Genomic DNA, 13,892 nt, shown 5'->3' with positions numbered 1-13,892 from the left:
TGTTTGGTCATGAAATGAGACAAGTTAGCTTATGCTTAAGCCATTCAGTTCCCTAAAACAAATCTGGCCATCATTTCATTCTGATTTGGCTATGACTCCTTGCTGTTTTCAGCTTGTAGCATGAGTAACTGAAAAGCAACATTTAGGAAAGTGAAAATAGATGAAACCAAAAGAAAGCGAACAACTTGAATAGTTTCACTAGGCTTCTAGATCCAGTTTTATTTAGAGAAACAGTATGTTGTCTTTAGTGTGCTCTTGACTGTTCATGTACTGACCCAAGATTCTTCCTTTCTGTCAAAAAGAAGATGCTGAGGGTTATTGATAGAACACAAAATCATAGATGTAGTCTGCAAATGAGTGCTTTCTGGGAATCCAGCAGGTGTAAAAACTTCCTGAAAACCAAAGCTAACACTGTATAACTGTCTAATTATTCTTTTTCTTTTCCTAACTGGTTAAACCAATGCCTGACCTGTGGTTATGAACACACACACTGTCTCTCTAAACCTTTCGTTCCCTCTTGCGGGATCTTTGTTTTTGTTTGTCTTGTGAGGAGTCTTATTAGAATTGCCTTTAATCCAGTGTCACATATGGTAATCAATTGCTGTTCCAAAGATACTGTAGTCATGTGTAGTAGTAGCTGTAGTTTAAAATGTGAACTCAGCAATATGCTGCCATCGAGTTTATTTTTCTCCATTTTATGCAGGAACACACAGCAGTTACTATTCACTAAGATGTTTCTAGAAGTCCCAAAACTGAGTTAACATTTCATTAAGTGTCTTGATTAGTTTTCACTGCAGTTAGAAGTAATTATGTTCATTTTCTGAAATGTTTTGGCAAGAGTTATATATGACAGCTTGTAGTAAGAAGAGAAAGCTGCCATATGAAGGAGGACAGTTCAGGACATGCCTTTTAGGAAGAGAGTTACCGGTCCTGTCTGTGTCAGGTCATTATCCCAGTGGCAGAAGCTGTTCATTTCCCCAGCACTGGATGCAGGAGATACGTGCTGCCAGCCCGGCCTTTGGGCTGCCCCCAGGTAAAGCGTGTTCCTTCTCTGCCTTTGGGCTCTGCACAGGGTGCACCACAGGACTGCCTTCCCAGCACAACTTACAAAGGATTTTCTTAATTTCCTTAGCTTTGAGGTTTTTACTCTTGGAACTTTTGAAATTTTAAAACTTCAAGCACCAAAACCTGAAGCCTTTGGCTTTCTGAGGACAGCCCGTGATGGCAGGAAAGCTCCACCTGCCAGCCATGTGCGAGAGCACTGGTCCCACGGGAGGAGAGAGGCCTTCCAGATGCTGCACCATGCATTGTGTTTCTAGCCATGGCTTGAGGTCTGATGCTTTGCTCTAACAGCCATCTTCCTTATTCTGTTTTTCTGTCCTTCACCTCTGAATAGTTTGACTTGTAATCTGAGGATAGTAACAATGATGGAAATGTAACTGCCCAGAAAGAGGCACTTAGGATGTTCACATTAAAAGGTAATGTTGGATGTTCGTTCTTGTAGATGAAACAGGTAAATTTGGTTGGTAACAAAGCAATATGTCTCATTTTTGTTGCTTTTCTTGAAGTTTGGGGTGGTGCATGTATGTAAACTTAAACCTTTGGGGAACATGAGGAAAGCTCCTGCCTAGATCATGACTAAAGGAACCTTCTTGTGCAGTTCTGACAATATTTTGAAGGATTGACTTCTGAGAATACGGATGCAACTGAAGGGCTGAGACACATGGTAGATTCCACTGGCCTCACCTTAGTGTGTAGGTCTCCAGTTCTCCTTTTCATCTGTTTCTCAGATCCTAAAATTTTAAGGAACAGAACGTTGACTTTGGTTTTTTATTAGGAAGACACAATGGTTAAGAGTACTCTGCAGAGTTACCTCTTCCTTGTCCGCTTGAGGCACTTACCCTCCTCATTCAGGCAGGGTTGGATTTTCTGTCTTGGATTTTCACTCAGGTTATTAATTCTTATTAAATAGAATAATGTTGTCAGGTGTTCTCAGATAAATAGCCTTCCAAAATATAACTGCTTAGTATCCCATGTATGATGTCTGTTTGTCCTATAGTAAACATCTAATTGCTGTATCAACTTTCCCAGCTAAATGTGTTGAGAAATGTGAATTTGAACTGTACACAAACAGCATGTGACAGCTGTTGCTTGGGTACTGGGTATTTGAGGTTCCATAATTCTTTACTAGTTACCTGAAGAAATCTTTTGATGATTTTCTGTTTGCATAATGAAAAAGTGACTGCGGAATAAAGTTGTCTAAATGTTAGCTGGTACAACTGGCTAATACAGTTCTAAATACCCTAATTTTACCCTAAAAGCAAATGTTTTGAACAGTACTCTGTTCATCCTCTGTTCATCTATGTTAAAATGCTACCTAGAAACATGGGAAAACACTGTGATAGAACCTGTTATTAAGTATAACAACCTCATAAATTTATATGCAAAGGCAACTCACTGCAAGGACTCTTCAAGATCCATTTATAAAAGAGAGATAAGTAACTGAAATATGAGAGACGAAATCGTGGTCTTTAGGAATGCTGTTATATTAATTCTATGCTGCTGTGGAAAAATGCAATATTCTCGTTGTGGTGAGCTTGCAAATACAGGCATGTTATCTGATACCTGCCTGCAACTAATGTTATATAACTACTGGAACGTAAGTGAGGGCATCAGGGTTGGGGGCATGGGGCTGGGGAGTGCTAGAGATGAGATCATCACTTGGGAACAATAAGGAAAAAATAATACAACTTTGTCCTTTCATACAATGCAATTATGGAGGGGTGGAATTAGTCTTTTTTTCTACCCCAAGCTGAATTTTTAATGTTAAAAATGTCTTGCCTAATTTGAAGTTTTTCTAGGACAGGTAGTTAGCTGGAGAACCAGTAATTCTGTGATTAAAAACATAGGAAGCAAGGGAAGCCTAGTTTAAAGAATGGAGGATGCATTCCTTGTAGTAAGGAGAGAAAGCTGCAATATGAAGGAGGACAGAGCTTGGGGTTTCTTCCTGTCATCATTCACCTCATGGAGGAAAAAAAAAAAAAAAGAGGAAACTGCAGGAGAATAAAATTCCTGTGAAAGATTTAAGCTTTCAAATTGTTGTGGTCCCTCCATTGAGGGACTGCAAGAATTCCCAACCTATGTCGGACACAGTTCTTTTGAGCAGGCTGTGGTGAAAAAGTCTATTTTTTTTATTCCCATCACAAAAAAAAAAAAAAATTAAAAGTAGCCTAAGACTTTTTTCCATAGTTTATACATAGTTTATAAAAAGGTGCAGGCTTTACTTAAAAGTGAAACTTGATTGTTTTTCTATAGTTCTTATATTAACCTACCAGAAGCACATTGTATTATACTTGTCTTCACACTTTCTGTTATAGTACAACCATTCTATGATACCCATCGCTTGTATTTTTAAAAATCTTATGTATTTTGTCTTGGACTACTTGTCAATAAAATTGCAATGAAGAAATGGTCTGATACTTGATGTGTCTTTCACAGCTGAGCCAAGTTACCACAGACAGAAGAGGGAGAGGGTTCAGATTGAAAGGATATTAAATTCAAGCTCTCTGTTGGATGCTTTCCTTATCATACAGACATCAGAAATAATTTTCACTTCTGGCAGGCTAATGAATGCAGAAAATGCTGAAAAAGTTCACTCAGGATTCAGTCTTGCCAAGTGTATTACTCTGACACCAGTATTCACTTTCTCCATTGATGGGTTGTTTGTTCAAACCAACTTGCAGGTCAGAACATACATGTGATGTCTGAGGTCTTTACAAAGACAAGTAGGATGCAAGTTAATCCATTGTCAGCTATCCAACTGATGTATACGTAGCACATAAATGTCTTCCAGGCTAGCCTGTATTACAAAGTGGAAGACTTCACGTTTGGGCAGAACTCTCACCTTTCTCACATGGAATAAGTTAGGATTTCAAAAGGTAATCTCCTCTCTCCCCTTGTCAAAGGCATTACGAACTCTGTTGATGTCCTTTCTGACAGATGTTTGTTCTTAAAGAGTTTAGAGACTCTTCAGGCAGTCTGCTTCCATTTTCTGGGGTTTAGAACCAACTGTCAGGCCCTAAAATATTTCTGTAATCTGTTCTGTAAGTCTGTGTTTAGCAGCAGTATCATATCCTTCTGTGCAGCTTGATGTCAGTTGTCTCTCATAAAGCAAATTGTGCAGTCTCAGCTGTGTATGTTTCTATCATCTGAAAGCACCTCCATTCCTGGGAATGGATGATAGGATAGGGCATCATACTGTATCTGCTTTGAGCCCCTTTTCCTGCTGTTTGCACCATCATCTCATTTATTCAGTAGTTACTGCTTTGGTCTGTGTGGTAGAAGAAATTCCTACCACTGAGGGTAGGATGAAAATTACTCCAAAAATAAAAAGTAATTCTTAGATTTTTTACATGTCCATGCTTTTCTTTCCATAGTTTGAGCGTGCATGAAGGGGAGCAGGCACAAAGGCAAGCCTTACCTTCTCTCCAGGGAAAACTTAAGTCTCCCGACTATACATGTCTTGGCTACTAGGCTTGAGTATGAAGTGTTACATGGGGACTCTTTGACTGCCAGTGCTTGGCTGAGAAAGTGAAATTGGATTTTCTCCAGTTAAAACTTGCTGATCTAGAGTTTAGGTACCTCTCTGCTCCTCTTAGAAAGCACTCTGACATCTGGGGTTTGGCCTGCATTGCAGCTTCAAGGTCAGATTGCTTTGCTCTTCTCCTTTGCGTACATACGAGTGTTACCACTCAGCTTGTATTGAAGGCAAATTGGAGGGATGAATTTTATGGACAGGTGGCTTGAAACAGGCACAGGTTATTACCATGGTATAGTTGTCTCACATGCAGTGCATGTGGATTCTGTGAGTTGCCATCCTCTCCTGTTATTTTGATGTCCTTTACCATCTGGATTCTTGATTGCATCTTGGCTAGGCGTACTCAAAGAGAGGTGTTTTTTTTCTTGACATATGCAAAAAAACACCTCAGTTACAAAAGAATAGACATGGCTTCTGAAGGAAGTCTGATTTCTTGTGTGGGGGCATGTATGCATCCCAGAAGAGGAATTAATGTACCCAGTATAGTTAATGTGGAGTAAACAGTTGTTTACTATTTGGCTAGACTTGGCATGCTGCGTGGCAGTATGCCTTGGTATTCCACCAAGCTTTCTTCTTGCCCACATTCCTAGTGCTTGTTTAAATACTGGTCTCTGTTTATTTTAAATGTCTGTTCAAAAAATAATGCTTTTAGGTATAAGTTGTGAAAAGACTTTTGCAAATGTGAACTCAGTGTGTACCAAAAGAACCCTCTCATACTAGAGGAACTAAAAAAGCTATTCCGAGAGAGACACCAAATTTGTGTTCAAATTAGCACGTCAGCTCAGTTGTCTGATCAAGACAACTATGAATACCAATCTTCCTATTTTTTTCACCCTTCTCTGAAGGAGAGGAATTATGGAGTTGATCTTACATACTACAGACTGCTCAGTGTCTATTCACTTCTGAGCTGTTTGTGTCAGTTAAGGAAAGGTATTGCTGCTTCCTATCCTTTCAGGCCAATGTTTAAATTCCACTGTAGAAACCATTGCTGAAAAATGTGGAATACCATCAAGGTGTTCAGTTTTCCTCTGGAGTCACCAGAATTCCTGCAGAAGTCCTGTTTAGAATTGGGTGTGCAGTCGGACTGATTTATCTAGCTCTGATATTTCAGGTTTGTAGAGATGAGCGTGGGGATTTCATTTTCAATTTGAGCATCTGAGTCGGTTCTGAAGCTGATAGCTTTCACTGAGGTAAAGGGTATGTCTCCTCTTATTGGAGTCTCTCATTTACTCAGGTTTAATGCTCCAAATAAAGCACTTGCTTAACAAGTACTTAAAATGTTTTGGATATTTACACATTTTCTAGCTTTAAAGTGTTATCTCTTTTATAATGACTTTTAAATGCTTTTATGTTTAATTCCCTAGTCTACCTTTTTCTTTAAAAACAAATGAAAGTCGAGCGAGCAGGCAGACAATGGTTTGTAAGACCTCTGCAAAGATGTTTGTGAGGAAGGCTTATTCATACCCTCTACTTTTAGGCTGCCTTTGGGAAATCAAATCTCAGAAGGCCAAGCTGGAAGCTGAGGTTCCATACAAGTTAAGTGTTGGGTGTTTCTAATTGGTCCCTGGAGGTGCCTAAATTAGATGTCTGAAATGATCTCCAGGAGTACTCCACACCGTGTCCCTGTCTGCCAGCCTTTCAGTGCAAGACATCAGATAGCTCCTTATGGTGCCACGACAAAAGGTCCCATTCGTGATGAGTTTCGTTAGAATATAACTTAGAACTAAGTATTTTACTTAAAATTTCTGAAAACAAGCAAGCTTAAACATAAATATAAGCTATACTACACATGCGTACAAGTATTGTTGACTAGTGTTCCTGTAGGAATTCTGCTTATTAGCAGTTATTTTGTCCTATGTATTCTGTTTGTTTTTTTTTTTTTTTTTTTTTCCTGTGAGGAACTACTGTGTATCCTGAAAGTATCCACAGACTTAAATCGTTGATGTGTTGTGAAACTTGTTGCAGTTTTCAAGCTCATGAAATCTTATGATGCACAGTTATTTGTGATATGAATCCCAGGCTGTGTTCTTTTTTGCACTGGAGTATGTTTCACACTACAAAACAAAATATGGCTACAGACAACGCAGAGGAATCTTTTCTCTTAGAAACACAAATAAAAAAACCTGTGAAGTTTCTCTTGTCATGGAACAGAATAGCCATGTATTTAACATCTTGTAAGATGCATCTGGCATTCCAGTATAATTTCAGGCTGAGTAATGTGCAATACTTTCTGAAAAGAATGGCCACGTTAAATGGCAGAAACATGACTGTAAAGTACACATTATATCTGTTTCAGCCTGCATGCTGGTAGTGACAGGTGCTCAATGGTTGTCAGCGTCCTTGTCAGCACGGAGACTCCTTTGACATTAAAGTCACCAGCTCCGTCCTGATGCTGCACAGCTCTATTGGCAGTTCCATCAGGCTGCGGCCCATCAGCGAATGTCAGAGGCTCTGCTGTTCTGCTGGCATGTCACCAGCCCTCTCTGGTTTGGGTCTGGCCTCGCCTGTTATTTGAACTTGCCACACTTCTTCAGCAGCTTCCCTGTGGGAAATGAATGGATAGGTCAGGGGTGTGTAGGTATCTTTAGGGCAATGCAAAACCACATCCAAAGTGACTCGCGTAAAGGTTTGTAATGATTACCATTACTTTAAGCCAATCAATGGGTAGAGTACCTAGGGACTCATTAAGTGGCATTTGTGGTGTCTGTAACAGAGTTTTGAGCTGTATTTCAGGAAATGCAGTGACAGCCTTTAATGCCTAATTGACCTCTTCTCTTTGTTTCACTTTCCATATTTCCTTCTGATGTGTTCCCCTGTGGCAGCAAACAGCCCTGCTTAGTATCCTGAACTTCTGCTCGGAGCTTCAGCACCTCAGCCTGGGCAGCTGCGTCATGGTGAGTAGTTAGACCTCTCTGTGGGTGTGTATGTGTGCACACACTGGCTTTGAAACTCGGCCTGGATTTATGCCTCACAAAGATAGGTTAAACGCTGGGCTGATGTTATGTCAGTTTTCAAACTTCTGAAAGGTCCAAGATGAACATGACTTAGTTGTATATCTAAAGATTGTGTGTCAGTTTAGTGGGCCTAAAGTCTAGCTTGTTAGGTTTTTTCCGTTGTTCTTTAGCCTCTTTATAAACTTTGGGGCATTTTTTATATGTTTATATACATTTACATATACTTTTCCTTTCCAAAAAACAATAATTAAGTTATCTTTTACATTCAGACTAAATCATCATTTCTGACAGGTCCACTCTGGTGTGTGATACTACAGTTGTAAACACAAGAAATGATTTCAACAGAAGTTATTTGAGTTATAGACTTGGCTGGGTGCACGTTTTTCTTTTAAGAAAGAACACAGCAATTACTGTAGGGGAATCATCTGAGCTGTATCACATGTGCATGCCAGAACTGTGTGCAGTGGAATTTAACTTGCTGCTGTCTCTGTGATAAGCACATCTGATAACTCATCAGGGAAACTTTGTGGACCTTCCCTGTAGTTGAGAAGCAAACGACAAAGCAGAATTGGCAAACCTTCCAAGCTTTGACTTGTGGACAGAGGAATAAGGCAGCATGACTAAATTGTGTTTTCTGATAGTAGATTTCATTCCTTCTGCATGTAGAACTTTGCTTCCATAAGGAGCTGCAGCAAATGATCAACTTAGAATGGAAATAGAGTACTTTAATGCATGTGTCCTTATGGTTGCAATGCCTATGATCATAAAGACAATTTTAATCATTTTTGAAGGAAAAAAAAAAAAAGGTGCCTTCAAAGGAAATGAACTTGTAACTGCATTTTCACTGTTCCTTAGTATCAAGTGAATTTAAAAGCATGTATGTCTGGGGGTTGATAGAAAATTTATTTTTGTCTTATATAAAAGTAGACCTCACTGTACAATGAATAATTTTCCGAGCTCTTTAGAAATGTCAAATGCTTAAGACAGATCTGTAGGTGTGTTAGCAAGCAAGTCTTGAAACACCTATGTATGTCTGGAAGGATGGTATATATGACAAAGTGTTTGTTTTCCTTGCAGATTGAAGACTATGATCTTATAGCAAGCATGATGGGAGCAAAATGTAAAAAACTTCGCAGTCTGGATCTGTGGAGATGTAAAAACATAACTGAAAGTGGAATAGCAGAACTGGCTTCAGGCTGCCAGCTTTTGGAAGAACTTGATCTTGGCTGGTGCCCTACATTACAGAGCAGTACAGGCTGTTTTGCAAACCTTGCACGTAAACTCCCGAACTTACAAAAGCTCTTTCTTACGGCCAACAGGTCTGTGTGTGACACAGACATTGAAGAGCTTGCAGCTAACTGTACTCATTTACGGCAGCTAGATATATTGGGTAAGAAAATGTAGGAATATTGGTATAAATTTCACTGTCTCTCAAAAGCCTTAGAGTTAAAAAGGAGTCCATATGACAAAATTGCCTTCTAGACATTTTAAAATAAATCTTTCTTAAAAATTTGGCTTATCATATGAAAATAAAGAGATGGAAGTATTACTGCAGTGAGCTTCTGACACAAAATCCAACGGATTTATACCAACTGTGTAATTTGATTGTTTAGCGTTAATTGCTTACACTGAAAATGTTGTGGACTTCTTTCAACAACTTCTAGTTTCACGTTCACCAGTATATTTAACTGAGATCTTTTGACTTTTGACTCTCAGAAGTTCTTCAATTTCTTCTTGTTTCTGCTTTTGTTGTTTTATTTTATTCCTGTGAAGTGTGACAAAGTATATTTATAGTGGGAGTCTGTGACTAATAAACAGATTTCTGCTTTTGCATAAGACAGATATACTGAGCAGTGTTAAGAGCGTTTGTCACTTTTTACCAGGGAAGGAGTTTGTCTTATTGAAGAGGAAAAGAAGTAATTAATAACAAAACTTAAAATGGACTTTTCTGTAGGGTGGGAAAGAAGTGATGAGGGGCAAAAAACACAGTGAATCTTAATTTTCTCATTTTCTGCAGATTCTATAGCTAAAAATATTTTGGTAAATCCAAATATTCTTGGTATTCCTGAGTAAGGACTTTGAGAATTATATTTTTTTCGTGATACTGAATTTATTCTGTCTGTGGTGGAATTTTAAAATAGTGTAGGATAGCAGTGGTAGAAAATTTATTCATCCTTTTACTGACTTACTTTCACAGGGTTAGTTGAAAAACAAAGATGTAAAATATTAACGGGAAGAAAGTAACCACACTGCATATTTTTAATAATAGTTGTAATGTGGAAGTATTATGTTTAGGTTGAGAGTGATGCTGTGGAGAAACAGAGCCCTCAACTCAATGTTCCAAGCAAGTTTAAGGCTATCACTATTTCTCATTTAAAAAAAAAAAAAGGCTTCATATTGTTCCCACAATATAGATAGTAAACACTTACTATGAAATGCAATTTTACTTATCTCTAAATGAGACTCACCTTCTGAACAGCAGAAAAGGAGAAGGCAAAGGAGAATGAACAGATAAAAATATAACTCCACCTGGTGCTACATACTGTTCTGGCTTAATGCATAGGTTTGCAGGTGGCAATGTGTTTTTGCTTGTATTTAAGGGAATCTACTTTGTAGCTAGATTATCAAGGGTACCTTTCCCTAGTCAGACACGAAAAGTTTCCAGAAGGCATAGTGAATACGGTCTTTCATAAACATGTATGTTCTCCTGACCACCCACTTACATGCATTTCTGTTACAATGGTGTTGTCTGCCCACAAATCGGTCTGACCTTTTCACTACACCAGAGGCTGCCGAATGAATAGCTCAGTTGTGTTAAGCCTGCAGATAGGCTGCTGGTTCTGCTGCTTCTCTGCCAGTACTGAAGGTTTGTTGCCACGCTTCTCCTTTAACATTTGAGTTCACATTTGAATTCAGTTTAATGCCTCGTTGATGTTTTTGTAGAAAGATGTGTGAACATGGAAAAGGAATTTTGTTCCATTCCCTGAGTGTTTACCAGCATTTACTGAGTCAGGTTAACTACAAATCCACTTTTCCTGGTGAGACTGCATGTTGGGTTAAGAAGGGTGCTCTGCAAAGGACATCCAGTTGAATCATCTACAATGTTACCAAAAACCTCAGTATCCATTCCCAGAACTCTTTCTTCCTTTAGAGCAATACTTAGTAGAGAAGAAAGACTCTTCTGCTATAAATAAGTCAGTACAAGGTGATACAGTATATGTGGAGTGACCCAGCTATTTTGGCAACAGTAAGGAAACAATCTTTACGTCTTTGAATATGGGACCCATTACAGTCTGTGGTTCAAAGGAGTTGCCACGTAGAATCACAACCTTGCTTGGGTCATCTGGAAGTAGAATTGCTAGCTTTCAAATACAAATGCAGAAGTCTCTGTCTGAACCAAAGACCTAGCCTCTTAGAGCGCAAGAGTACTGAGAAAATAAATCTCTGTACTCTAACTTTTGGCTGCTGATGTCAGACAAGCCTTCTTTAAAAGGACAAAATCATATGAAGCATTTATATAGCTTATAATAGAAGTGTGACAACAGGTCTTAAGCCGTTAGAGGCCTGAGGTCAGTTCTCAACTTTGCAAGACTAACCTTGAACAGCAGGTCTTCTCTGTGATGTGAAAGAACGTGAGGTACTCTTTTATATCCTTTGTCATTCCCAAGTAAAGAAATGGCTGGCTTATACCTGCATTGTGAGGGGCATAGAACTATTGCTGCTAGGTTAGCAGTGCATGTGGTGAGGGAGCTTATTTTTTTTCTCAGTAACACTGTGTAAAACAGGGACTTAGATAAGTAAGGATCAAAATGTCTTACCTTTATAGTATAGTCACCGTCACAGTCGATACTTTGTTGGTATTTCTCTGCAGTTGGTAGAACTTACAAACTTGGCAGGGAAAATTTCTTGTTTCAGTTACACAATATTTACAACCACAATATTTTCAGGACTGAAGGAAATCTAAGGCTCTGAAAGAAAGCTTGTGTAATTGTATATCTTACATTTTAGTATTACAAAATCAATGTTGCATGTGCACTGGATGCTGTTTTCAGGTGGCAGGTCCTGCAGCTTGCTAACTATCTGTCCTTTCCTTAGTCTTTCCATTATTGCTTGGTAATTCCCTTGTTCCTAAATCAGTGGACTTCATAGAAGATGGAAGTTTCCAGTTTCTAAGGGCTGCATAAAATTATTGGCCTGTATGAAGTGTTATTTGATGGGTAGTTGTGTTTAAATGGTGTAAAGGTGTGTAAATCATGCTTGAGAAAGTAAACTTCTGTTAAAAATCATGGTTTGGATCCATATCTGCAGTATTTATAGTACAGCTTGGAAGAGCAAGTATGATATTAAGTGTGTCACTAAGTACATGAGGGTGTGCCTTCTTCAGTTTTTAAGTTCTGAGGTGTTTTTTTTTTTTTTTTACCCATTACATACTGAGCTGCCTGCTTACAAATATTCTATGCCCGTATCTTTTCCATGAACTGACACAGTGGGTTATACAGGGAATATTCTCCTATTCTTTGTTTGCTTGAGGATGTCCACCCAGCAGTAGAATGTTCTATCTGTGATCATCTGACTGCTTTGTAGTGATGCAGTATGTTGTCCAGTGCTATGGATCTTGAAGTGGGAACCTCATGACAAGACAGGAGACAACCTGGCAATGCTGAAAGCTTTTATTGTATGCTGTGTTAGCTGCTCAGTTAGTTATGTTGCTGTGGGGCTACCGGCTGCTGTCAAGGATGGAGAATAAGTCATGCTAACCTTGCTCCCCAGCAATCTTAACTGTCTGTCCTGCACAAAAAGAGTAATAAAAAGTAGACACCCTTGTTACTGCAGAATTCATGTACTCCTGTCTACATACCAACACCTCCCACACCTTCTTGAGCAACAGAAAACCCAACTGCCCCCTTGCCAGCTGTCAAAATCTTCAGCTTTCTCTTGAGAGCATCAACACATAGTTAGTCAATTCAAACATGAAAATGTGCAGCATGTTGAAGTTTAGAATTCAAAAGGTGTGCAATAAATTGAATAAAACGTAAAGAATAAAAGGCTAATCTGGCTGGTCTAGGGGAGAAAATAAGTTTTTTTTTTGGGGGGGGGAATAGTGCTAGTTATTTCCATGATCTCTACTTCTTTAGTCAAGAAACATATGTATTCTTTTTCAATAACAGTTGGAAGTTTTTTCACATGTATCCTGTTGAAAGCTTATTATGAGTGTATTTTTAAATGAAATTACTCAAGGCACGTCTTTTTTTACTTAAATATTCATCTTTATTGTAATTTGTGTAGCAGTACCCTTTGCCCTAGAAACTAGGGCTCTGACAGTTTCCAGAGGTGGTACTTCTATAGCTTTATATATGATAGATATAAATTAAATAACGCTTCTAGCAAACAAATCATCAGTCAGTGCCTTTAATGAAGAGGATACCGGAGAACTTTTTTCTTGAGAATAAACTGAACAACAAAATTAAATAGTGGATTTTAATACACTGATTATGTATTTACTTTGAGAAATAGGTAATTAGTTCATGTAGGAAATATTTTAGTAAATAGCAAAGGTCTAAAAGCCTCCAAACTAAACCAGAGTGTGTTATGTAGGTAACTAGCATTATATGTTGTCAATTTCTGAAAGACAAAAAAAAGTGTCATATTATTCACACTTCTGCCATGCTTTTGGATGTGCTTTAGAGAAATGTATGTATCACTAATTGTATATTGTATAATCAGAGTAATACCGTGGATGATGTTTGCTAATCCTGTGCTGTGAATATACAAACACCAACCGGGTTGGCCTTTTTAGCTTTGGAAAAGGTCTGTCCTAACACAATTTTTTTTTTTTTTGAAGTCTGAGGAGGAAAAAAGGAAGAGGTGCAGTAAAGCATGTAATTTAAATGACCTATTTCAGTTACAAATGCATTAAAAAGTCTTGGTCTTAAATGAAACCACAGGACAACTGTCAAAGTTCAGATAATTGCAGTATCAATTTTAAGGGTCGGTGGAAAGATGAGTAGCATAATGCTCGTAGAGTTTCAGTTGGAATGGTAGAGCTGGCCCTTCTGGTAGGGCTGTGGTACTATGGTAAAATTATGGTCAGGTAAATATGTAACTGAAGCATATCATAGAATTTGCGTGTGGCAATAGGGATTGTTACATCAGCCAGTTGACCATTGTGGTGACAGATTGTGTAATACAAGGGAGTTAAAAATTACAATAATAATTTTTGATACCTCTATGTAGATAAGGTAAAATACAGGGGCATGATAGCAAAACCTGTTTACAGATAACATCAAATGACGTCCCAAAACTTCTAATCTGAGAACCTATCATAAAAGAAGTGAAAAGCA

General features: G+C 38.4%; 1 protein-coding gene across 4 annotated transcripts in view; it reads left to right on the top strand.

Annotated features, from left to right (window-relative positions):
• Window positions 1-13,892, top strand: part of FBXL4 (F-box and leucine rich repeat protein 4) — a 58,843-nt gene that overhangs the window by 37,434 nt on the left and 7,517 nt on the right. For all 4 annotated transcript variants that reach the window (XM_084283893.1, XM_084283891.1, XM_084283892.1 and 1 more), the window contains exons 7-8: window positions 7,420-7,491; window positions 8,629-8,941. In XM_084283893.1, the coding sequence (XP_084140019.1) occupies window positions 7,420-7,491; window positions 8,629-8,941 (385 nt within the window). The remainder of the gene's footprint in view (window positions 1-7,419; window positions 7,492-8,628; window positions 8,942-13,892) is intronic.

Source organism: Netta rufina, assembly GCF_964035555.1.
Source record: "Netta rufina genome assembly, chromosome: 3".
In the NCBI taxonomy this organism is placed as follows: Eukaryota; Metazoa; Chordata; class Aves; order Anseriformes; family Anatidae; genus Netta; species Netta rufina.
The sequence above is the reverse complement of the archived record's forward strand: the minus strand, read 5'-3'. Positions and strand labels throughout refer to the sequence as shown.